Here is a 24,237-nt window from a genome sequence, read left to right as displayed (position 1 = left end):
AGAACACCAACTAATGCCCGACAGCTGCAGCTGTCTTCTTTTGTGTGGTATGTGACTGATGCGATACCGACTCGAGACAACTTGCAACGGATAGCTACACTCAAATTATATAGCTGAATCTATGCCCGGGACCTGTACTTGTACCTGGTCTTTAGGAATGCCGGCCGTAAGCAACCATGTGACTATTACCCCCCGCTGCGGCTTGCTGCTTACCGCTTTTTCTTGGAGGTCTGCATGAGGCCCAATGTCTGTGATAATCACGTTACACTACTTAATGCTTGGGAGAAGCTGATATTGGAGCTGTAAACCGTCGGACTGAAAAGAGGGGTTTCTGGAGGATAAAGATGGAGGTGGAGGATGGACACATCCTGAGACCCCTTGCCCCCCAGGCCTTAGGGAGATATCTGTGTGAGTGGTCCTGGCTTGATGATAATATACCAGTATGGCCTTGGGAACCTGAGAGTCTTAGATAAGTGGTTGAATCAATAATTAGCCTTAGTTATTGTCATTGATATGTTTTAATGTACGTCCATAAAGAGAAACCCCTTTCAAGTATATGAAAACAGAAAAGCGTAGTATGATCTAGCCTTGATACTTTATTGCTGATTACTCCGTTTAAAACACCAAGATATCTAACGCCTGAGTCCGAGGCGGTTTCGATTTCTTCCTTGATCAATGCTGCGCCTTGACTCCATTCTGAGAAGTATCAGAACCACGGCGTATACTGGATGTGTCAATCCTGAGGCTTGTTAAGCGTCTCTGCACACACTAAAAGTATTCATGGACGCCTGCCTTGAACAGGAAACCCGACGACAAGGAGGCAGGGCAGCAATGAGATATGCTCTCGAGCACCGTCGATCGACTGGCCAAATGACTCACTGGTATTTCCTGTCGTTACTCTAGATGGCAAGCTGAGCTCCGCATCGATGCCACAATGCCGCAGTATGCTTGACAATGAAATGTGGAGCAATGTCGGGGAGCGGAATCGAATGTCGTCTGCAGATCCAGCCAGCCACAAGCATGCACGAGGGCTGATTACCGGCAAGGTAGTCAAGCATCATCAGCCAGATTTGACCTCCTGGGGGGCTCGATCGACCTGATGGGTTCATGCTTAGGATTGGGTGTGGGGGAAAGATGCAGGATACCCGGCGGGAGCGGCCCGGTAATGGGCCATGTGGAGCCATAGACAGACCCTGCACATGCATAGAGCGCCACGCTGAACATCACCTCAACCGCCCTCCAGACGCGTGGGGGATCAGATGGCTCTACGTGCCTGGGCCTGTGGCTAGCTGAATCTGCCAAGAGTAGACAGTCTCGCCCGATTGCGCGGAGATCGCGCTCTCGGCGGGAATTCAGAATATTCTCCTATTGGGGTCACAACCACAAAGAGGAGAGATCCGCAGGCTTAGGGCAGTCACTCGCCGTTGTTTCTGTGTCGTTCTCGCCGCTTAAAGGGACGCGTCACACGTCTCACGCTCGGCCGCTGCAAGGTCCCGGGTTTTCGAAAACGCCGGCTGTGATTATCCTAGCGCCGACTTCCAGACGCAGTTCTTGCCAACCATGGCGAGAAGCCCCGAGGAATTGCAAGAAACCGGGAACTTGGCGGACGCCGGTCAAGATTCCAATGACTTCTACTTAATCAAGAGCTCCAGTTGCGACTGGAGTCTGAATGAGAGATTGGTATGAACATACATGTAACAAGTTCAAGACGCAGGACCCGGTTGATCTCATGCTCGCGGGATTATACCTTGGTATAACCGATATTGATTCTTCTGGCACGTAATCTTACATCTTAGGTCACGCCTCCAAAGGCTCGAGCAAGAAGACAGAAAGGTCTGACGATATAATGGCGAGTAGTGGAAGTGTACTGTTTGGTTTGCTGCGTGGCCTGCAGTTCTCACAGCTCTTGTATCTATCTACTATATAAATCAGTAAAATAAGGTATCAATATCACCTCTAACCTACACTAAGAAGCAGTAGAAAGGTAGTAACTATAGAGCATCTATCTATTAACTATGCTATAGATGACTAGTACTTATAGCAACAGCCTTAGCTAGCAAGGTCCAAATCGAAGTTTGCAGTAAGGTAGTTGTGAGTAGCAACTCCACGAAGGCATCAGCCGTGGCAACTAGAATCACTCGTTACAAACCGAAGCAACCAACCAGCTGCCTGCTAGCATCCATCAGTGAGGCACATTGGGCAAGCGCCTGCCGATAGCAGCACCGGAAATGGGCCTCCCTGATCACTGAGCCTCAACACAGCCAAATCTTCCCGCCTTCCAATGGATGATCCTCGTTGTGGTCCGCTAGGACGACCGTAGTGATTCGCCCTACAATTTCATATCTCGTCGCTCAATATCAAACACAGCATCCCTTCCTTGATGGTTCGGCTGCAAAAGCGAGAATGATGTATACCGTGACATGGTGGAGATTTCTAAGATAGTGTAGCCATCTGATTCTCACGCTTTCGCGTCGATGCTCTGCAATACAACTTCTCTCCAGCGCTCGTCACTTATTCATCGTTCCGTGGTCTGGCTACGTCTGTAGGCCTCACACATGATGGAAAATCGATTTCTGGTCTGTCGACATAGTATGACGCGTGCTCTGCCTCTCCTCGTCTCTTGCTTCATCTTGAAGGCGTAGCCGGTGTACCGCATAACACCCTAGAATCTGGTAGGAAGATTCTGGCAGAAAAAGGCACTGAAGCAACGCAGTCACTCATATTACTGTCAAAGAACTGAAATGTTGAAGGTGGGATGTCTTAGTACGCAGGAATGGCGAACATATTGTTTAATCTAACTACAAGATCCCGCTCGAAACGGTCATCAACACCAGCCCTGGATTCCGGCAATGTTGACCTGAAGATGCCCCTGGTCGGTGGGGAGGATCTCGCTCCCTTTGATTGTGTCGTCGACTTGCCAGCAACTGTCGAAGATGAGACCTCCGGTACGAGCAACGTTTTGGCTCTAGAAATTTCGGTGAGTTTCTCAACGTAACCGAACCCCCGCGCCACTAGGCTTGTTACTTACTAATTTGTCGCCTGGGCTATAGATAAACTTGTGCTAGCAACAATCTTTGCGCCTCTGATGGTGTACATCTGGATCATGAACTTCTCCTGGGGAATGATGCATATAGTCCCCTGGGCGCCCTTCCTAGTAAGATCTTCTATATAGGCCGCAGCATCCCTTCCCTATAAATAATAACCATTATGTTAGCATAGGGTTCTTGTTTAGGGAATTAGTGAGGGTTAGGTAGATGGAACTGGAGTAGCCTTCTTGGAAGGCTGATTGCATCTGGCCCTCTAATGAAGCCCGCTAGTAGTACTAACGATGTTAGCTGTATGAGCTGCTGTAACTGCCTCCTCTGCGGTTAGAGCGGTATTGGGATGGGCGATAATATCCTCTACCCATTGCGCAAAGGAAAAGGTCGTCTCAGAGGTTGGGGCAGGCGCGGCTATTGCGGAGACGGCCATAGCCGCAGAGAAAAGGGTGGTGATAGGCTTGACTATTATGACTGTTTCTGAGCGCCGGCTGGTTCTCAGAGTAGTGATTCAGGATCTCTAGAGGAAAAGAAAGGAGATAGGCCGACCCTGCCTTTGGACGCAACATTTTCGTGTATAAATACTTGCGTGCCGCGCCCTTGAGGGACATTGCAGGTTCAAAGATTCAAGAGACCGCAAAGAGAACCAACAACTACACTCACTTAAATGCTGGCCGTTGCATCCCGTATGGCAGTGATAGCGACTTTAAGCGAATGCTAATGAAATCCCACATGAAGACGCGATGAATAAGTCAATGATCGACCGCCGAGAGCAGGATGTGCTAGCGAAGCAAACAAGCAACAGCAATCGTCCCTGCTGTAGAAGCGAAGTCATGCTACGGAGATCCAGAGTAAAAGACGAGTGAAAATGCCCGGGCGGAACATGAGACCCAAGTTCACCTACCGAATCGCCCGAATGACGGTGCCTATGTTCTTAGCAGACCGCACACTGCGATGCATTGCCTCTGCAAAGCTGACGATAAGATGTTGCTGGATGACTTGGTCCCAATCAAATATGAGGGGTGGCCGGGGGCCTTGTCGTGCCTTCCTAGCCCTCAGCCTGATCCTCCAGCGCGCTCAAAGTCCCGCCACGAAGGAACGTTTTGCAGTAGTGTCTTACTGGGAATAATGACATTCTCTTGGAGCTACCAAGGGAAATAGTAGTTCTTGCCCCGTTGTTTAGAAAAGCGTAGGTCATAATGCACTGGTGAGATGAAATAGAAGGCCGTGATTTGCTTCACCTAGATGGTCAGTCCTCCGCCTGACCACATGTTGAACTGATGATATACATGCGTTTCCGCGCGTATAGCTTGCAGAGCCAAGTGCTGGGCACCCGTACTGCCACCTTTGCGTTTCCCACAGGAGGTGTGGCAACCGATGTTGCTGGACGTTTTCTAACACTTCTGAACTCGAAACATTGATAAACGATTTAAGTTTCTCAGTCCCCAGTTTTGAATTTCAAGTTCGCTTTTCTTTACCTTTTTTTTTTCCTAACCAAGTACCTTACAGTTTCTCGCAGTTGATGCGATATCTGTGAGGCAGACATTTCCGAGTCTGTAGATGATGTTCTCAATCGCGACTTTTCGACTTGTTACGAACCATCGTCGGTACTTTATGTGGTTCCTGTGGTTCTTTTGGTCGTAGGTCTCAACGTGAGTTGACGTCGTTCAACTTTGAGGCTACAAGTCGAGGCTACACTGAGTTCAAGCCCTGCGCCGGAGGCGTTGAATTGGCTTGCAGTGAACTTGTTTCCTGAAATGGTCATGTATTAAAATCTAATTCGCGGTCTGGCCCTGGATGAGTCAACTTCAGAAAAGGTCTTCAGGCAGAAGGCTGCTGTGGCCCTTGGTACGTGGCGTCGCCGTGGCTGATCTATGTAGGATAAAGTTGGAAAGGGAGTAATTGCTACAGGAGTTTCACGATCTCAACGAACTTGCTTGAATGAAACTTTTCGTCGTCGCGAGGTTTCTATTCGCAAGGTCTTGGAGTCTTCACGTCGGCCGCATGGATGTCGGTGACATTTATTCGGAGTCAACTCCGTTATGCCTCAGATGATGGCAACCAATGGTCGTGAGACGCCGCTCGGGTGTCGGTCGGTCGGCAGGCATACTTCCTTCGAGAGAATAAGGTTTTCTCAACATTTCGCTGGGCAAGATTTGGCCGACGGTAGCCAGCACAGTGCATTTGATGCCGAGATTCATTGCGCTCGGTATTTCGCCGAAAGTCAGAGAGTGGTACGATTATGGGACAGAATATTCATCGATGTTTATTGTGAATTCGTTGTCGGAAAAAAGACGCCTTGAGCTGGGATCAAGCCTGGTCTTTGGAATTGCCCGATGGCCTCTCCAAGTCGGCCGATTGAGAAGAATGTCAGACGCCAATTAAGCAGGTTTGCGCGAGCTCGCCGAGAATTAGCGGCGAAAAGGGTAATGAATCACAGCCGCAGTGCCTCAGGGGCGGCAAAGTCGAAAACAGTCTCGAACAACATGGAACGACTCGCTGCCTTGCCTCTAAAGGAAGAGACAAAAGCGATATCAATTCGAATTTCATCGAGTCGGAATGGCCGTCGCAACGTTGGCATTATCTAATGCCTTGAGACCATTCCTCTCGCCGCCTCTACATCCCACCCGATAGCCGAAGCCAACCGACCGACCGACCAGATGACGGCAGCCTCCGTGTGAAAAACTCGTATTGTCTTCTTGCGGAAGTTCCTCAATCTGACAAGATGCAACCTTCGGGGGCCGCGCGAAAGATTATTCGTCGCAAGCAGCGCGTACCCTACGTGGCTACGTCATGTTCCCAAAGCCTTGCAGCGAAGGTGGATGCCAAGCGTGAGTCGCGGTTGGTCGGCACCTCAGAGACAGTGGATTTGGGACGACCGAGAGGTAGGCCTCCCCACATATCTTCGGTTCCGCCTGGTGTGGGGACACTGTGGGGCCGTACGGTGGTCGTCCCGGTTCCGTTCCAATCAAGCGGTCGGGGACGAATTGCGCCGCATACTCGGCGTCATGCCACTTTCTCCACCCGAGGTTGAGAGAGGCCTTGGCGGGACCTAGTCCTGGACACCCTTGAAGCCTTGCTCTTTTGTCCCCCTGCTTGCGCCCGTCGCTGGAAGTTGAAACACCATTCAAATGAAAGATAAGAAAGCCGCCCAGCTGTGCCAACCTTGCCAATTGGAAGGAGGCGCACGCACCCAAGATTGTTGCGGCTCAAAATATTGAGGCTGATCACTCGGTGTCGGAACGAGCAGTGAATGATAAGCTTCTTTCAACGTCGAGTCGACAATTATGTGTGTTTCTTTCCCAAGTCTTGTTCACCTGCGATACTAACAACGACGGCCGATTCAGACCTTGACCTTGTGGATACCGTCTCAGCTTGAACCAGTCTCGATCGAGGAAATAAGACGAAAGAGAGTGTCCACAGTCCACAGTCCACACGCCATGGTCGGGCATTGACTGGCTGACTGCACGTAAAGTGGGCACGAATTTGGCATTGGGAGGCGCTCTTTGGCTGGCGCTCGATTCATTATTCATTAGGATTTCGCAAGCTTCTTAACACGCCGCCACTGATTGGCCGTGGCCGTTTGTTTAGACGACAAATGGACAAATTTTTCGTTATTATTTTCTCATTTGTGTGGAGAACCTCCTTCACGATTCGTTCGTTGCTCTACTCGCACCATTTCGGCCGGCCTTGTCTCACACCGAAGGACATACACCGTGGTCTCCATGTCATATGAATGGCTCGTTGGTTGCCTCCCACACGCGGGCAGCAAGCACGTCCATCTGTTCCCATCTTTTTCCCCTCATAAAGTGAACCCTTCATCCCCCTAAAGGTCCCTACACAGATTGGAGCCCTTTCTGGAGACTGGAGACTGGAGTTGAGATGAGCGTTATGGAGAATTATCAGTGCTCTGCTCCAAAAACCACCCCGCCTCCGGTTGCCTTAGATGGCAACTTATCCCTACTAGATAGCGGACGGACCGACCAATGAGAAGACCATCGCATTTTCGGACTCTGCGATATCACGAGACGATGGTTTTTTAGTCATTGACACCCGAACAAAGACGACACATGCCACCACGCGAACGGACGACAACCCGCCACCCGACCAATGGCCCTCCGTTTCTGCAAAAAACGCACACTAAGGCAAGGTATGACGACATTGCGGAAATATTCTCCTGCTAGCCCTTGCCTTGCGCGCCGAAGGATTGGGGCCCCCCGGCCCCAGAGTCAGGGACCGTCCCCGTCAACTCCACACGTACAATCCAACGTCCCATGCATCTTGGACCGGGTACTTCGAGCTGTCCCTGAATTTCATGTGCAGGAGCGTACGCCTAGGTTCGAGGCTAGAACGCACTTTATTCGACAGATTGCGGTGGCATGCAGCCCGGTTTGATGTCTGAGAGTGGCGGACACGCACGTTGGCCGCGGTGAAAGTTTTTTCTCGTCTTTTCCCTTGTCGACCGTCTACCGGGTGTCCCTCCGATCGGCAAGGCACACCTCTTAAAACAAAACCTTCGCCCATCGAGATCTGCTCTTTGCGCATTTTCCCATCTTTCCTCTCACTCACCCCACGAACTGACCCCTCCTCTGTCCACATGCAACCTGTGGCTTTCAACCGTTGTCGTCCTGTCTTTACCACCATCGCGGGAAGAAACTAAGCAAGCCTCAGCCTCTCCCGGGTTGAGTATACTTCTTCTTCCTCCATCATGGCCAACTCCTCCGAACTGAAGGGCCCGGAGGGCTCCGCCGGCACCCAGAGGGTCTCCCTCGACAGCTACGGCTCCTCCGTGCGGCACAACTCCGACGGCCTGCAGCGCCGTCTCGACAACCGCCAGATCCAGCTCATCGCCATCGGTGGCACCATCGGGACCGGCCTGTTCGTCACCATCGGCGAGGGCCTCGTCAAGGGCGGCCCGGGCTCGCTCCTGCTGGCTTACACCCTCTACGCCTGCGTCGTCGCCCTCGTCAACAACTCCATCGCCGAGATGAGCACCTACATGCCCGTCTCCGGCGGCTTCATCCGTCTGGCCGGCGTCTGGGTCGACGACGCCCTCGGGTTCATGGTCGGCTGGAACTACTTCCTCTACGAGGCGCTGCTGATCCCGTTCGAGGTCACGGCGCTCAATCTCGTCCTCTCGTTCTGGAGCGACAAGGTCACGGCGCCGGGTCCGACGGCGGGTATCTGCGCGGCCATCATCATCAGTTACGGGTAAGTCGCCTCCGATCCTGTGGGATTATTGACCTCCTTTTTCCTTTCTTCCTGCCAGGGCCAAGCGAAAGCGACTAGACCGACCGGATATTCTAGAGCTCTCTGTTCCCGTGCCCTCGCGTGACCATCAGGCAAACCAAGAACAAAAACTCAACTCTCTTTTTTTCTTCTGCACTCTCCCGTGGTGGTGTGTATGCATGCTAAACGCGAACCGTGTGATTCTAGTCTCATGAATGTGGCCGCCGTGGGCGTGTTTGGTGAAGCCGAGTTCTGGCTCTCCGGCGGCAAGGTCCTGCTCATCTTCATCCTGTTCCTCTTCACGTTCATCACCATGGTCGGCGGGAACCCGGCCCACGACGCCTACGGTTTCCGGCACTTCACCAACCCGGGCTCGTTTGCGACCTACATGACCTCCGGCGACACGGGTCGCATGGAGGGGTTCATGGGCGCGCTGGCCACCGCGACCTTCACCGTCGTCGGGCCCGACTACATCTCCATGATCGCCGCCGAGGCCAAGCACCCGTCCCTCTACATCAAGTCGGCCTTCAAGACCGTGTACCTCCGCTTCGGCCTCTTCTTCGTCGGCGCCGCGCTGACCTGCGGCATCGTGCTCCCCTACAACAACGCCACGCTGCAGAAGATCTACCTCAACGGCGGCTCCGGCGGCGGCACCGCCGCGGCCTCGCCGTGGGTCATGGCCATGGAGAACATGGGCATCCAGGGCCTCCCCCACCTCGTCAATGCGCTGCTCTTCACGACCATCTACTCGGCGGGCAACACGTACACGTACTGCGCGACGCGGTCGCTGTACAGCCTGGCGCTCGACGGCCGGGCGCCCGCCGTGTTCCGCAAGACGACCAAGAACGGCGTGCCCATCTTCTGCTTCGCCTTCACCATGATCTTCCCGATGCTGTCCTTCCTGCAGTGCGGCAGCGGCTCCGCGAAGGTGCTGAGCTGGCTGCTGGCGCTCATCACGGGCGGCGGCGTCATCAACTACCTCGTCATGTCCATCACGTTCCTCAACTACCACCGCGCGTGCCAGGTGCAGAACGTCGACCGCCGCAAGATGCCGTACTACGGCTACTTCCAGCCCTACGGCGCGTGGATCGCGCTCGTGCTGCAGACCATCGTCGTGCTGACGTACGGCTGGTCCGCGTTCCGTCCGGCGTTCGATGTCGGGTCGTTCTTCTCCAACTACACCATGCAGATCGTCGCGCCGCTGCTGTTCATCATCTGGAAGGTCGTGAAGCGCACCAAGTACGTCCGGCCCGAGGTCCTGGATCTGCAGTGGGACCGCCCCATCATCGAGGCGTACGAGGAACACCTCACGGTCCACGAGCCGCCGACGACCTTCTGGAGAGAGATGGTGCAGATGGTCGGCATCGGGCGCAATAAGGTCATCAAGGGTGAGAAGGCGTGAGCGTGCTCGGGTTGACGCTGCCCTGTTTGGTAATAGAGCGGGCTTTTATATAATGAGTAATTATAGACAAAAAATAAGTTCATCACCAATGCACGACTTTATGATCACGAGAGTTCTTTGCCAAAGTCGGGTAGACGCACGCGTCTCTGAGACTCAAGTTAACTCTGACAATCAATCTCGACCATCGGCTTTCAAACCACGCGCTGACTCGCTTGCATATCTCACAAACTACGACTCTCCAAATATCTCAAAGTCTTGCGACGCGGCGCATTCCATGGTTGCAACAGCGACTGAATAAAATCCGCTATGTTGACGTATGAGATACCAATTGAGCAAACAAACTAGCGTATCTTCTAGCTGGGTAGAATACAATACGGGATCACCGAGTATTTGCGTCACTTATCTTCATCGGCCCCGAAAATCGGGTGCGACCGGGGATTAACTAGGCCCGAACTGGCATGCTTCTCACAACTCAATCTATTTTTCCATCGTCGTTTTCCATCGTTAAAGGAAGTCCGGAACACCTCGCCGCATGCTTACCTGCAGGGCCATGCGGCACTTCACTTCCGGGACTGAGCTCTCGGGCGACGAGCGGGAACAGGTGACCACCAGACATGAGCTATTTTACAAACATCTCGTCTTATGCCCGTTATTTCCTGCCCCGAACCAATGAGGGCCCCAAGTGTCAGCAATCATTCCCATTCGGTAATCGGTATCAGCATGCATGCGAATTCGTCTAAGCTTGCTCGACCGAGGGCCAGCTCTGTAGGCAGCCACAAATGCAAGACGGGTACTGGTGGCTACGCAGCTAGCCGCCGGCCATGATCTCACAATAAAGCCCGGCCGAGTCGCGATTTCTTGGTTCTGCGGCTAGCCGATGCTTTGTTCAACTATATTTCTTGGATCTTACCTATAACAACTTATTTTACCCGTTCCAAGCTACTATCTTTATCCACTCTGAACTGCCAGAGTGTCACATCGTCTCATCACACCAGACTCACTCGACAGATTCCATCCACCATGTCGCAACCCACAACGATCGGCGCCGCGCTCCCTCCGGAGTACTCCGCAGACCCCGCCAGCGTCAAGGAGACGCTGCCCCCGGACACGCTCCGCTTCGCGGGCCGCTTCATCCACTCCGCCACCTCCGTCAACGCCGAGTCCGGCCTCTACGAGATCAACTGCCAGATCGACTTCCTCCGCGAGACGGACCGCAAAGTCGAGTTCAGCCGCATCGACTACAAACTAAACCGACGAGGCGCCGGCGCCGCCGCCGCCGACTCCACCACGACGTCCGCCCCAGAGATCGTCGCCTACCCCAAGCACGCCTTCAACATCGAACGCCCGCCCCTGGTCCTGCAGGAACCCTTCGCGTACTACCTCCGCCCCGTCTCCCGCAGCGGCCTGGGTCTGATCGGGATCCGGTTCGCCAAGGTCGGCAAGAGCCTGTGCAAGGCGTGGCACGTGAGGAGGAAGGCGGGGTCCGTGAGCGAGTACGAGATGCGCGAGCTGCTCTTCGACGCGAGGATGAATAACAAGGTGGTCGACTGGCTCGACGGGTCCGGCGCGCGGCTGGCGGTCGAGGAGGCGAGGGACGGGATGTACAGTCTGAACATCCTGACGCCGCTGGATCGGGCGCAGAGGGATGCGCTTGTCGCGACGTGGTGCGTGAGGCGGTGGGAGATGAAGGCCGTGGAGTTTCATCAGAAACGCACGTGGAGAGATAGTGAGTTTTCGTCACGGCTGCTGGTTCGTACGGTCGCTAACATGCTGCATAGGGAAACACATCATGGAGACTTGCACCCAGGGCTTACCGGGTAGAGGGGAGGGGCTTGCTAGGTAGATGCGGGATCTGGATCACGACTAAAATACCGTTGATACCCCCTACGTACGATTTGTCCCTTACCTGCGCTGTCTCGGTGCCAGAAAGCCGATCGGGCCCGAGAGTCTTGAAGACGGACCCAATTTTCCGCTCGGAGCTTCCGAGGCCGATGACGGCGGTGCTCGGGCCACTTCACCGGCCATCTCCCGGCGAAAATTTGCATCCGTAACAAAAAACCACGCTCACCACTCTGACATCATCGCCCCCCGTTCCCAGCGGAACATATCAGCATAGACTCCCCGTAGTAATTTTCCGTCTGAAACCATCCTCAGCAACACGCGAATTCCCACCCCCCGCATTTTGCACCGCTCACGCGACTCAGCGACACTCACACTCACTCACCGAACCCGAACCGAACCCCTGCCTGGATCATCGCCCCACGCCCGGAGCCGATTTTCTCATCTCATCGCAATCACACACCGACCGACCACCATGGACGGACCCTACGCCCGAGAGCTGACCGTGGCCATCGCGGCCATCCAGCACGCCGCACGGCTCAGCCGCCGCGTCCTCGTCGCCTCCGACAAGGGCGTCGTGACCAAGGAGGACCTCAGCCCCGTCACCGTCGCCGACTTCGCCATCCAGGCCCTGCTCACCTCCACCCTGCACGCCGCCTTCCCCGGCGACAAGTTTGTCGGCGAGGAGTCGGCCGCGGACCTCCGCGCGAACCCGGACCTGAAAGAGTCCGTGTGGGCCCTGCTGCAGCAGGTCGCAGAGGAAAAGGGACCGGACTCGCTGTGCAAGCTGCCGGCGTCGCCCGAGGAGATGTGTGAGATGATCGACTGGTGCGGCCTCGGAGACCCCTCGCCGACGGGCCGGTTCTGGGTATTCGACCCCATCGACGGCACCAAGACGTTCGTCCGGGGCGAGCTGTACGCGATCAACGTGTGTCTGATGGAGGACGGCAGGCAGAGCGTCGGAATCGTGGGTCTGCCGCTGCTCTCGGCGGACGCGAAGGCGCCCATCAACAACGACAGCATCGACCCGACCGGCACGGGCAGCATCATGTTCGCGGTCCGGTCCCGGGGTACCTTCATCCGGCCGTTGCCCGGACCGCTGGACCTGCAGCCGACCCGGATCCCGCGGCACGCCGACGGGGAGCACCACGAGCTGGTGTCGGTGACGTGCATCGACGGCTCGGACTCGGCGGTGCCGGGGATCCACAGGAAAGTCGCGGAGCGCCTGGGCGTGTCGTACCCGGGCAACGACCTGCTCGGCTGGGTGCTGCGGTGGGCGACGCTCGGGCTGGGGCAGGCGAACTGCACGTTCTGGGCGTACCGGAGGCGCGACCGGTTGGCTAAGATCTGGGACCATGCCGGTGCGATGTTGTTGTTTGAGGAGGTCGGCGGGAAGGTCACGGATGTGGACGGGAACCCGGTCAACCTGACGGCGGGGAGGAAAATGGTTGCAAACTATGGTTTCATCGCAGCGCCACCGGCGGTTCATGGCAAGGTTTTAGCTGCTGTTAGAGAAACTCTGGAGGCGGAAGGGCATCTTGAGCTGTTGGGCTGAGTGTGTGTGCCGCAAGGTATAGACGAGATGGATCAAGGCTACAAGATGCGATACGTGTTAGACGATGAACTGGATCATAGACGGCGCATGGGAATAATATTTCTTTTCTACTTATCTACTTATCTACTGACTCGTGAGTTTGTGGACTAGATGTTGAAATATTAGTTCGTTATATCAGACCACAAAGATGATGACGGCCCTCCCGGCCCGGACGTTCTTTCATCTCGGCATGAAGCATCAAGGCAGTAAGCACACCTTCACAACGAGCATTCCATTTTTTGGCTCCGAGTAGGGCTTATTCTCGCAAATCCCATTTGCTCTCAGTATACTTCCATTCATGGCTGTGGCTGGGCGAAACAGCGGGAAAAGTGATGAGATCTAAGTCGGGACCGCGCCCATCGTTCAAAATAGGTCTGCCATTACTGAACTTGATGTTATTTTGTTGAGAATGGGCCCTGGATTAAGGGCTATGGCCTTGGACAGCGTCGTAGCAACGAATCGGGTAAACTGCTAAAGCTCCTTTCGAGCTCACGGCACCAGTCCATGTGATTTGAGTCATTCAGTGGCATGCGGTTCTCCACGCCGTCAACATTGGGGCCTAGTCAATACTCCTAGTCATCCGGATCCTAGTTGGAAATCCGTTGCCGCCGGCAGAGAGATGTCACGTCTTGGCTACATCACAAGGCGGCTTCCCCTGCCCTTTAATGTCAATGGAGTTGCCCCATTTAGCCTCGTCGATCCAAAACACTCAGTTACAACTCACTGGAAGCCTTTGAAACTCGCCTGTGATCATCAACAGCAGTCCTCCCATGCATTGTCTCCCCCCTGTTTCCTGTGTCAAGTCTTACATGAGAAGTGTTCTGGGCTGAAGACCAACTATGTCCAGGCGGCTTTTTAATGAAAGAATTTGCCGAAAAGTATCTAAAAGCCTACCTCCCGAGAGTTTGATTTGGTCCACTCGCCCATTGTCTACACGCGGATTGCCAACCGTGGACAGACTTTACGAAGTCCCACGCACAGCTACCGAATCGCCAGACGACTCGCCTGCTCTGATTCTTTAGCACGGGAGTTCGTTCCACGACAGGCCAGATAGGCTGATCATATGCAGTTCGAGGGAAGGGTATGCGCACGCTTCTGTACCAAGTAAGGTAAAGACACCCACCCGAAGTTACCAGGGATTTCCGCGTCTACAAACCCTGCGATGTATTGTACCTGCAGAAGGGGCCCCGCCACCAATGTGCCCCGGTATGCAGTAGTAGCTGTCTGAAGCTCGTACCATTGGCACAGTCATCACAACCTTCTTCAACTCTCAGGTTCCATGTAACATGAATGTCATATGGCTTGAACAGCACTCTCTTTTCCCAAGCTGCCGATTGCCCCGACTCTTGGATCATAACTATCTAAAGAACTACTAAAGCCCTGTATTCTCAACTTCGTCAGTCGACTACCTCTTCCCCTTCACCGAGGTTCTCCCGAAACCGGGACCGAGATGTAAAACCAAGACCATCCCAGTTTCACATCATCCCGTTGAGGATGGCTACACTGTAGAAATCACTACAGGAGTCTTCATATCCTTGTCCGAACTGTACATCCTGTCCGGCTGGTTTTACTCAACTTGATCATATCGGCTATCTTCCTCTTTTCTTGTAGGCCCCTTTCGATTATGGGGCAGTCAACAAGAACGTTAATGATTGACAATCTTCGGTCACCTCCTGACGCGGCATGGTCCACAGCTCAATATCTCTGGTGCCACTGCAAAGCCTGTTGCTCAATGCAGTGGTCCGATATCAACATCGCATCGACAGCGCATACTGAAATGGACGGAACCTTTTTACACCCGCGGGGATCGGGAATCATCTATAAATGTAGCGCAGACGGCGTCGAACGAAGGGGGATGTTTTCTCACCAACCCGCACCCCGCTACATCTCAAAAAAACACTTCGGTCTTTTCCTCTCACTATCAAACATATTCAAAATGAAGGTTTTCAGCTTCATCCTCGCCCTCGCCTCCGTCGCCGTGGTTGCGGCGCTCCCCCAGCAGACTTGCGACAAGTCCGTCTGCAAGCAGCGCTGCGAGGACGCCGGCCAGGTATGTTCATCTCATAGTTCCGTCCCACGATCTCTTCGGACGGCAGCTAACAATCGCGTGCGCGCTAAAGCAACTCGACGCCGCCGACTGCTGGGGCGAGGCCCCTGTCTGCGCTTGCAAGTAAGCCGACAACATGGAGTCCCAGGAAGTGGTGGAATACTGGGGTTGAACAGGCGACTCGGCTGAGGAGCTGCATGTACTCGGCATTCTAGCACCTCGCTCAGCGTCTGGGGGAGGGAGTTTGGAACTTGGCCGTCCCCGTACATGTACTTCGGCAAGTTAGAACGTGAGGTTTCGTCAGAGTTGAACATGGGTATCTCCTGCTGAGAATTTTTACAATGTGATGCGTGCTATTTGTATTTGACGGGTTCTACCGATGCTCCTCGTTTTATGTGTTTGTGACCATACGCAGGTTGACGGGAGTAGGTCTCTTGGAGTTGTGCAAGATGGGCTGGACCTGCTGACGCCGCGAGAGCTCTCAGCGACAGCGACAGGTGTTGTTGCGAGTGTTTCCACTTACAAGGCTGAAATAAACATTGCCGGAGTGGTCGACGCCGGTACCCAGGCGTAAAAAACACGGAAACCGCGCAAGCCACGGAGCTAGAGGTTTGACAGGCTCCAGCTACGATGTACCAAACTAACACGATGACAAGAGCCACCGCTAATTTCTTGACTGTCTGGTCAGATAAGCTCCCACTTGCGACTTCGGTGATTTTTATGAGTTTATCCTCAATTTATGGACGGACTGAACACCTGGGAGATTGCTAACCATCTGGGCCCTCATGACATCGCCAGTATCACAACTTGACAGCGGCTGGTGCATCGAGGCGAATATGCGTCTCTCTGGTATTCTTTCTCTGTTTTCGAACGGACGCAAACCGGTGTCAATCCTGTCCTGAAGCTTCAATCCTCGACACTTCTATAATTTCCCTACTTTCAGAGGATTTGTAGTGACTGGGCCTTTGTTAAGCCAACGTCTGGCTTTCTGACTGCAAGTTCAAGCTTCCATGATTCTAATAGGATTGAGGCAAGGTCATGCCTTGACTTTACCAGGACAACAGTTCTCGTAGGTCCCAATCACCTCTTGGCCACTGCCCCTCGTAGCAGTCCGCGTACGCTCCGTGAGCGCTAGCAGGGCGGCAAGGCCAGGATTTAGAGTCTTGTCTGCAGATTTATTACCTGAAGTGGCAGAGCACTGTACGAATACAAGACCAGGAGCCATGACGCATGGCAACAATGAGCGGAAATCCCCGACAGCGGGATCTGTCTCCCGTCATTTGTGGCCGAGACTTATGCTCAAGCCTTGTGAAAAACGTAAAGGCCAATGAAAGATCAGGACATCCTTGGACTTTGAGTGGAACTATGCGTCAGCCGCTTGCATGTATCCCTGACCCTGCTCCAACTTGCGGGGACCACTTCAGAAGCCCCCTAAAGGCACCGAATGTTCTTCTCCTATTGAAAAACTCCTATTGCGCTGGGGATTGACTATGGGTTTGATAAGTAACTTCGATTGATTGTAGGTCTGAATCGGCATGCTAGCTTATTGTTGACGCGATGCTATGACTATCTGTATAGTAGCAGCCTAGGTACATATATAAGCCTGACTTTATTGCATAGTTCTCAGTTGAACTACAGACATTGATTTATTTGAATTTATTATATGCCATGAAAGCAAACAATCACTGTACTGAAACTTAGCCTAGATCCTAAACCCGAGCAGGACATCACGTGTACTATCTCAGTAATACTTCTCCTTCCCAGTAATATCCAACCTCTCCGTCGACGTCTCATCATTCAACACAAGCTGCACGTGCTGATCCCTAGCCCTCGCCCTCACCGTCTTCTTCCACACGTCCGGGGAAGTGACTCCCGCACCAGCGTCCGCGAGATCGGCATCCCTCGGCGCGGGCGTCTTGAGCGCCAGAATGATCAGATCCTGCAGGTCCGACCATGGCACCACGCTGAGGAGACGCAACTTCCTGCCCCTGCCAGTCAACTCGATCGCGTGCGCGAGCCCGACCGTCAGGGCGTAGAGCACCACCGTGCCGAGGTATATGTACATCATGACCTGGGCGAAGGTCAGGGTCTTGCGCGGCCGCCCGGTTCCGTACCCGTACCTCTCCACGTCGAAGTCGAAGTTCAGCAGGCTGGGCAGCAGCTCGTTGTTGATGTCGTCCATCGTGATCGGCCTCGGCAGGGGGGTTTTGTCAAAGTTCCACTCCGTGTGCGTCTCGTTCATCGTCTGGACGGAGAAGTTGCCGCCCGTGGCGCCGTACAGCGCGTTGAGATCGACGCCTTTCATGGATGTGGCGTCTCCTTCGAGCTTGATCATCGTCGACGCCGGCGTGCCCGTGCGGGCGATGCCCTCGGTGAGGTAGACGCCGAATAGCTTGGACAAGAAGGACTCGGCCTCGTCGTCCTCGCGTTTGGTCAGGGGCACCACGGAGTCCTTGGTCGCGTTCGAGGCCAGGCCGCTGAAGAGGTCGACGAGTTGGAGGACGGCCGTGGTCGGGTTCCGGCGTGTGGAGGTGTTGAACTCGGGGTCGAGGTACTTGAACCAGCTGTCGTCGAATCTGATGACGCGTGCGTTGTCGGGATGTGCTTTGAAGACGGATCGCATTTCCGTTTCGCCGTTGAGGCTCGAGTACAGAACGTCGCTGGCCTTTGGGTCCAGGGAGAATTCCGAGGGGACCCAGCTCGCGAACAGGCTGCATGTGTAGATAAGGTCCTTAGCTCGGTCGGTATTGTCGGGAACCTGACCGGCGATCAAGACCACCGACGAGCTTTGATTTCCGTAGGGGAAAAAGCGGGTGGAGATGTAATCTTTGTCTCTCGTCTTGTCGTTCCACCAGGTTCTATCGAACGGAGGAGGATTGCCCTTCAGCGTTTGGCATTCCCCGTCATCGAAACAGCTGAGCGCGTCCGTCGGGTAGACCATTTTCTCCTTGGTGCTGAGAACGACAGTCTCCCTGTACACCTTACAACTCGACTGTACGAATGGCTGGTAGATTGGCTGGTCCTTCTCCCGATTTTCGGAATCCGTGCGGTTGACGAGCCGAGCTTTCAAATGGTATCGAGGGCTGCCATGCACGAGACCGACGTCGGTACGATCGATGTACTTCTGAACGAGGCCAAAGCTGATCATGAAGAAGTTGGACGGCGTGGTCGAGAGGACGGTCTTTTGCGTGTTTTCGGCTTCGGTGTGCACCAGATGCCGCCTCAGATCCGTCGAGGGAAATTGGAAGGTAAGGTTGTTCTGCAGATTGGTTGCGCCGAAGCTCTGCGCCCAGTTCCAAATCTCGGAAAACCCGCCAGACGGACACCACGACTGGTACGTTCCCTCGGTGTACAAGCACTCTGATATGTCCTGCCATTCAAGAGTATCATTAAACACGGTCGGCCAGACTTGCCCAGCGGTCGAGTCGTAAAAGATTGGCATATTGATCTTGCTGAATGCTTTGTCATGATCCATTGGAAACCACCCTGGAGTCGGAACAAGCAGAACCGCGGATGCTGGGCCAACGATGGTGGACATGAGCGTGGCGAAGAAGAGATAAGCCACAAGGATGAACTCCCAAGAAACGAGTTGCTTCATCCCCTGGTGTCGAAATGGTGACGACGCGAGGTAATTCAGATCACCGACTCGATAACCGCCGGTGAGGAAACCCAGGCGAACACCGTCACCAACCAGTCGACGACGAACCATCGAGATTGCAATCGAGGACAAGGAAGCCACGATCAGGAGTTCGTGAATTTTAGCCGCGAACTGCAAAAGGTTGTTGATGACATCGGCGCTGATTCCTTGCTCAGGAAAAGGGCCGCTTTCGGGAAACCAATACCACTTCTCGAGACTGATCCAAATGATCACTGCCGTGGAAGCCAGCGCCGGGATATGAACGAGCCAGCCTTGGAGGTATCGGCGCAAACTCCGATGCGTGATCGGCTTTGGTACTCCTTGAGAGTCGAACGGGTTTTCTTTTGCGTCGCTTTCGAGCCCGGAACTGCAGTACGGCTCAACGGACATGATGTAGTCATCTTTGGGTTTTGAATTAGATCGTCGTCTGTCGTCCAGGTCGCCAGCTCCGACGTCTATGCTGGCCTGTCGATGAACGACTGAGTCGTCAAGCAGAAGAGGCTGTTCGAGCGTGGTTCTGGCACCGGGCGGCAACGGTCTTCGCCGCACAGGAGCAGGCTCGATCGGGTCGTAGGCGATATTGTTCGGGTTGAAGTATTCCCCAGACGCGACAGCGTCCTGGAAAGCGCCGTCGCGTGGGCTCAACTCAACTGAATCGTGAGAAACCATTATGTTGCATGTGAGAAGGAGACAAGAGGTCTGTCGATTTCAGACGAAGAAAGAAACCGAATCGAATGGCCTTTTGGTCATATTAAAAGACTTTCCCGTGAGAATCAGGCTGGCTGGCCGGCTGTGGTCTTGAAGCATGTTCCCCGTCAGCCAGCCTGTGCTGGCTAGTGCCGATTTCAGCTTCCAGCCCCTAGTTAGTCCAACGATTGGTGAGAACGCTGCAGCCTGCCGATCGACCCAGGCACTACCACTCGCATGACATTAGCGAGAGAGGAAGATAGTCGGAACAGTTGTATTTTGACCAAGAAGAGTCCAACGGATGTGACCCTCTGTTTGGAAGCCGCGATATGCGAGATCTTGAAGTTGAACGATATGAATCTGTAGGAAGGTCAACCGCGAACCACATGCTTGTTCGTAAAGAGTCAAGACGAACCGGAGAATGTTTCCAAGACATACTGGACGCCAAGGCATTTTCACTGCGATTTGCGATGTATGATTAGCCATTGGACTCGGTACTCGGGGAGTTTTGCTGACTTGAAATGCAGAGAAACCGTAAGAGGATACTCGTAAAGCCACAACGGACCAAATGGCGCGATCAGGTGGTTTGCTCCGACTGCACCGGCAACCTGCATGGTGTCGAGAGAAGGCTGGGCTACTGCAGGACGGTTGCAACCATTCGGCCAACCCTTTCGAAGGTCGAGTCCCAATCTGTCGAGGGCAGGTGATACGAACACCGCGTCTCGGGAAGCCGCAGTTGTCGGCGTTTGCTTGCTTGCAGACACGCTTCTCCTTGCAAGTCGGTCTGCCTTGCACGAGAGCAGGCAAGGTGGATGAGGAACCGTTGTCTTTGCCGGTAAGGCTGTGGAGGGCCGGCAAATTTGGAGTGAGACATTTCCATCCCTGTCGAAGCTAGGCACCGAAGTATCGGCAGAACGACCTAAAATAGCAGCAGTTCTTATCTTCAGCCCCGAAATGCCAAGACAACACGCGCTGCTTCCGATCGCAGTGCTTCCTAGAAGCTTGTCGACAGAGGTGGCAGACTCTGGCATTGCTCTCGCAGCCTGTTGGTGGACAAAAGCGCAAGTTGTTTTTCAGCGCCGGCTGATTCGGCAGCTGGCAATACTCTGTAGATCGACTGAGGTATTTGGGAAATTGGGAATTCATTAATGCTCTTTGTTGACAGCCCAGTCCGTCGTCAGCAAGGTCTGAAGCGACTCCTCGACCTCCCCAGGAAACCTGCGTGCTTATATTAGCGTTATCCCACGACAAGGATTCAGCTGATCGTCCCTGGCAATCTGACGATAAGTCTGATGCGACCTCGTAGCCTGATTCTGCGCGACCTGCAATCTACTTGCGAGGCACCGCTCAGCCAGCAACACCGCACAGGATGCCGGCCTGATATCAAACCAATCTCATTTGTACCCTAACAAAATACAGGCATATCATCCCTCCGAGTTCCCAACACCGACGCCGTCACAACCTGTGCCTGACCGTAAATGCAAAGAGGACCAGAACGAGTAAATGGGGTATTTCCTCCAATTCCAAGAGCGATGCATCCTTGCTTCCCGTTGATCTCCAACATAAAAACGAAATGCTTTCCTACTGCACGGGCACGAAGCCCTCTCCAATCCTTGCATAGTCGTTGCGCTGAGCGAGGCTGGGGATGCTGGTCAGGTCCTCCAGAGGAGTCTGGTTGGGCTCGCGTACAAGCTTGAACTGCTCATACAGCCCGCCTTTCTGGTTCTTCTTGGTGCCGCACCGTGTGATGCGATAGAGACCGTCGTACCGAATGCCGCAGTCAGGGGCCCAAGCCGCGTACTTGCCCTTCGCACTTGCCTTGCGCAAAACGCGGAGGACTCTGCCGCTCTGGTAGGAGACGTGGAGCGCAGTGGTGCCGGCGGAACGCGGCGCGCATTGGAGAGGGTTCGTGTTCTCGAGCGCGCGCGATCCCGAATAGTAAAGTACGTCGCCGTGGTCCTCATCGACGTCGTCGTAAGTGCTAGTTACGATGACCGAGTAGGCTCCCTTGTCCTTGCGGCTGTGGATACCGCCCTCCGAACTTCCATGCGCGCCGCAATATACGGCTCGGATTTGAGACGCAAACCAGTTGCCGACGGCGAGACCGTTGTGCCCGAAAACAGCCGCGCTGCGCTGCTCACTCTTGTATCGTGGATCGAAACATTGTGTTTTTCCGTTCTGGCCCGTGAGAGCTACACCATGCATAATGCTGCGGATGCCCCAGATTGGATGGTCGACGGGAGGGAGACGAACGGAGTAGCCGGCGTTGTCGGAGGCGGGAGAGCGGCGCTGGCGGCTGCGACCGTTGCTAGTGGAGGCGGTGACTGCGGCGGCGACTGCGGCGACTGCGGTATCACCATTGCTAGTGGCAGGGGAGACCGCCGGCTGCACGTCGGCCTGCTCAGCCCAGTCATGAAAAGCCCGAGCGCGATCTTTGTCGTCATCCGAGAAATAGAGCTGAAGAGGAGCTTTTTGGTCGTTGTAAACGATCTGGAGACCACCCTTAAGACGGGCAAGGGCAAGGTCCACAGAGACCAGCTCGGAGGGAAGCGTATTGGGGTATGCTTGGCGGCAACGCTCCAGATAATCGAGGAAATTGGCGAATTCTTGCTTCTTCTCAGCAACACGCGGGCTCACTTCGTCCAAGGCCTGTTTAGACCAAATCCCAAGCAGACCGAGCACGCTTTTGTTCACCCATTGAAAGTATTTTCCGGGAGTCTGCTCTCGGGGCGGGGCGGGAACGGGGCCGGCGGTAGCAGTGGCCGGGTTGGTGCTGGTGCTTTCCTCCGGGGGCGTCTCTGCAGGGGGCGTCTCTGAAGCCATGGGGAATATCTTGAGATCCTCTCCTACCTGAAGAAAAGTAATATTAGTAAGATTTACTAAATCTGACATTCAAATCATCGTTGCTGACCGTAGTAGTCGATAGGTGGGACTTTTGACTGGTTTCTGTCACCTGGGGCCTTTAACCTCACTAATTTGGCCTGGCCGGGAGCGGTTGCCGTGGGTAGGTCGTCTGAGGGCCGTTAGTAGATGACCCGGAGGTTAGGTGCGCAAGTACCAGCAGAGTGATCCGAGTCTAAGGTCCAGGAATAACCGCCCGACTTATTTGTCGTATATCGCCTCTGACTTGGGCGAATTTTGGACAGACGGTTGACGTCCGTCTGTGAGTGTCGCGTGTGAAAGTTGTGTAAACAAGAGCTGCAGGTTGAAGCTGGCATCGAGGTCAAAGTCCCACTTTGAAGGTGGGTGGGCCAATGGACGTGCGGGGTCGCGATCCCCACCTTGCGATGCCGCCCACTTCACTAAGGTAAAGATGGAAGGCACGATCCGCTCAACGGCGGGGCGCACCTGCCATCTCAAGGAACCGAACTTTAATTGGCGATTGCCGTTGCGGCTAGATTTTGAATCTTCCTTTTTCTTTTTTTTCTCCCTCGGAATTCAAAAAAGAATTTTGACTTGATATCGGAGAGCGACGACTGAATCTCCAGTGAAAATGTGTACGAACTGGAGATGACTAGAAAGGATCAAACTTTGGCGAGGAAAGCTAAGACCCATGCCCTTATCAGGCCGAAAGACCCCGGTTTCTTGACTTTCATTATTCAGAGCTGAGTGGTCTCACTGGATCAAGATTTAGACACTATAAGTATTTGATTCAAAAGCTTAACTGATATTTTAATGTTATGTAAGCTGGCTGTTTTCAGAGGGCTTGATGTACCTAAACGGGCGACTCGTTGGAATGCCTCGTCATGTCCAGATAGAGCAGAACCAGTGTCGTTGACTAAAGAATACGTGGGGTCTGTGGACTGCCACGATCATCGAATTAGATATATGGCCGAAGGGTATCAATAATGTCCTCATAGTTGGGTGCTCGCAGCTTGGTTACAGGGTTCGCGTTTTGGTCATTGAACTAGCCGTTAATCACGGCGAATCTGTTCGAATGAGGAGCCTCCGTCTTCGTCAGCCAGCAGGCATCCGAGGAAAGCCTCAAATCATACGAAGCTGCGCTGGCATTTGCCGGCAGCTACGCCAGGTGATGGGGCGTTGCGCAATTCAACTTCGAGCATCTATCTTTGAGAGAATACCGAAACGGGGGGGTTTATATGCCATTGAATAGGGATAAATTGAGGCATAGCACTTCTCCCTCGAACGTAGTCTTGTCGATAATACGGGCAGAGTGGAATATTAACCGTCCGAAGTCAGCCATTCAGAGCCCCGGAGCACCTTCATTTACAGAATAAATGGATTCAAACCGACTTTTGAATTTTCTCGTCCTAAACAAGGTGGTGAAATGTCCCCGTACGATCTGGAAAGAAGTCTGACAGAGTCCGGAAGCAGATCCCGGCTCCGAGGTGGGGCCGGCCGAAACGGCCCGGTCTACCCGGAGACGGGAGGCAGACCATGGAAGCCGGGGAACTCGGGGTATTCTGCGAGCTGCTGACTTATACGGAAAAATACCGGAATGCAGAGATGATGATTGGGTCTGACATGCCTATCACTTCGCGGTCTAGGTAAAGTCCGCCGGAATCTGTAGCACGCCATCAATTCAGACGATGGTGAATCAATGGCGTGCGCTGCAAGCGAATGACGCGAGGTACTAAAGTGGATGGATTGTCACATCGGCCCCAGTCCTTTCCTGTCTCTCACTTCTGAGTCCAGGACCAACTAAATTTCGGCTCTTCATGGTAGATGAGGCTTTAGAAGAAGACTTAGCATGGTGCGAAACATCAATAAGGTTGTCTAAATATTCCGATGAATTACAAAGCT

General features: G+C 53.9%; 6 protein-coding genes across 6 annotated transcripts; 4 read left to right on the top strand and 2 right to left on the bottom strand.

The window, feature by feature from the left end:
• Window positions 1-7,746: 7,746 nt before the first annotated feature.
• CkaCkLH20_03569 (amino acid permease) lies at window positions 7,747-9,669 on the top strand (the record flags this gene model as incomplete). Its single annotated transcript, XM_038886288.1, has 2 exons — window positions 7,747-8,249; window positions 8,475-9,669. The coding sequence occupies 2 exons, from the start codon at window positions 7,747-7,749 to the stop codon at window positions 9,667-9,669; spliced, it is 1,698 nt and encodes a 565-aa protein (XP_038748130.1).
• A 1,020-nt stretch (window positions 9,670-10,689) lies between these two features.
• Window positions 10,690-11,512, top strand: CkaCkLH20_03568 (uncharacterized protein; the record flags this gene model as incomplete). The annotated part of the gene is made up of 2 exons (XM_038886287.1): window positions 10,690-11,395; window positions 11,448-11,512. The coding sequence occupies 2 exons, from the start codon at window positions 10,690-10,692 to the stop codon at window positions 11,510-11,512; spliced, it is 771 nt and encodes a 256-aa protein (XP_038748129.1).
• Window positions 11,513-11,983: 471 nt separating this feature from the next.
• On the top strand, window positions 11,984-13,063 carry CkaCkLH20_03567 (3', 5'-bisphosphate nucleotidase; the record flags this gene model as incomplete). The annotated part of the gene is made up of 1 exon (XM_038886286.1): window positions 11,984-13,063. One exon carries the CDS (start codon window positions 11,984-11,986, stop codon window positions 13,061-13,063), a length of 1,080 nt encoding a protein of 359 aa, XP_038748128.1.
• A 1,975-nt stretch (window positions 13,064-15,038) lies between these two features.
• Window positions 15,039-15,479, top strand: CkaCkLH20_03566 (uncharacterized protein; the record flags this gene model as incomplete). Its single annotated transcript, XM_038886285.1, has 3 exons — window positions 15,039-15,152; window positions 15,223-15,272; window positions 15,365-15,479. 3 exons carry the CDS (start codon window positions 15,039-15,041, stop codon window positions 15,477-15,479), a joined length of 279 nt encoding a protein of 92 aa, XP_038748127.1.
• Window positions 15,480-16,890: 1,411 nt separating this feature from the next.
• Window positions 16,891-19,455, bottom strand: CkaCkLH20_03565 (uncharacterized protein; the record flags this gene model as incomplete). The annotated part of the gene is made up of 1 exon (XM_038886284.1): window positions 16,891-19,455. One exon carries the CDS (start codon window positions 19,453-19,455, stop codon window positions 16,891-16,893), a length of 2,565 nt encoding a protein of 854 aa, XP_038748126.1.
• A 1,599-nt stretch (window positions 19,456-21,054) lies between these two features.
• Window positions 21,055-22,296, bottom strand: CkaCkLH20_03564 (uncharacterized protein; the record flags this gene model as incomplete). The annotated part of the gene is made up of 1 exon (XM_038886283.1): window positions 21,055-22,296. The coding sequence occupies one exon, from the start codon at window positions 22,294-22,296 to the stop codon at window positions 21,055-21,057; it is 1,242 nt and encodes a 413-aa protein (XP_038748125.1).
• Between the last annotated feature and the right edge of the window lie 1,941 nt (window positions 22,297-24,237).

Source organism: Colletotrichum karsti, assembly GCF_011947395.1.
Source record: "Colletotrichum karsti strain CkLH20 chromosome Unknown Scaffold9, whole genome shotgun sequence".
NCBI lineage: Eukaryota > Fungi > Ascomycota > Sordariomycetes > Glomerellales > Glomerellaceae > Colletotrichum > Colletotrichum karsti.
This window is presented reverse-complemented; position numbering and strand designations above follow the sequence as displayed.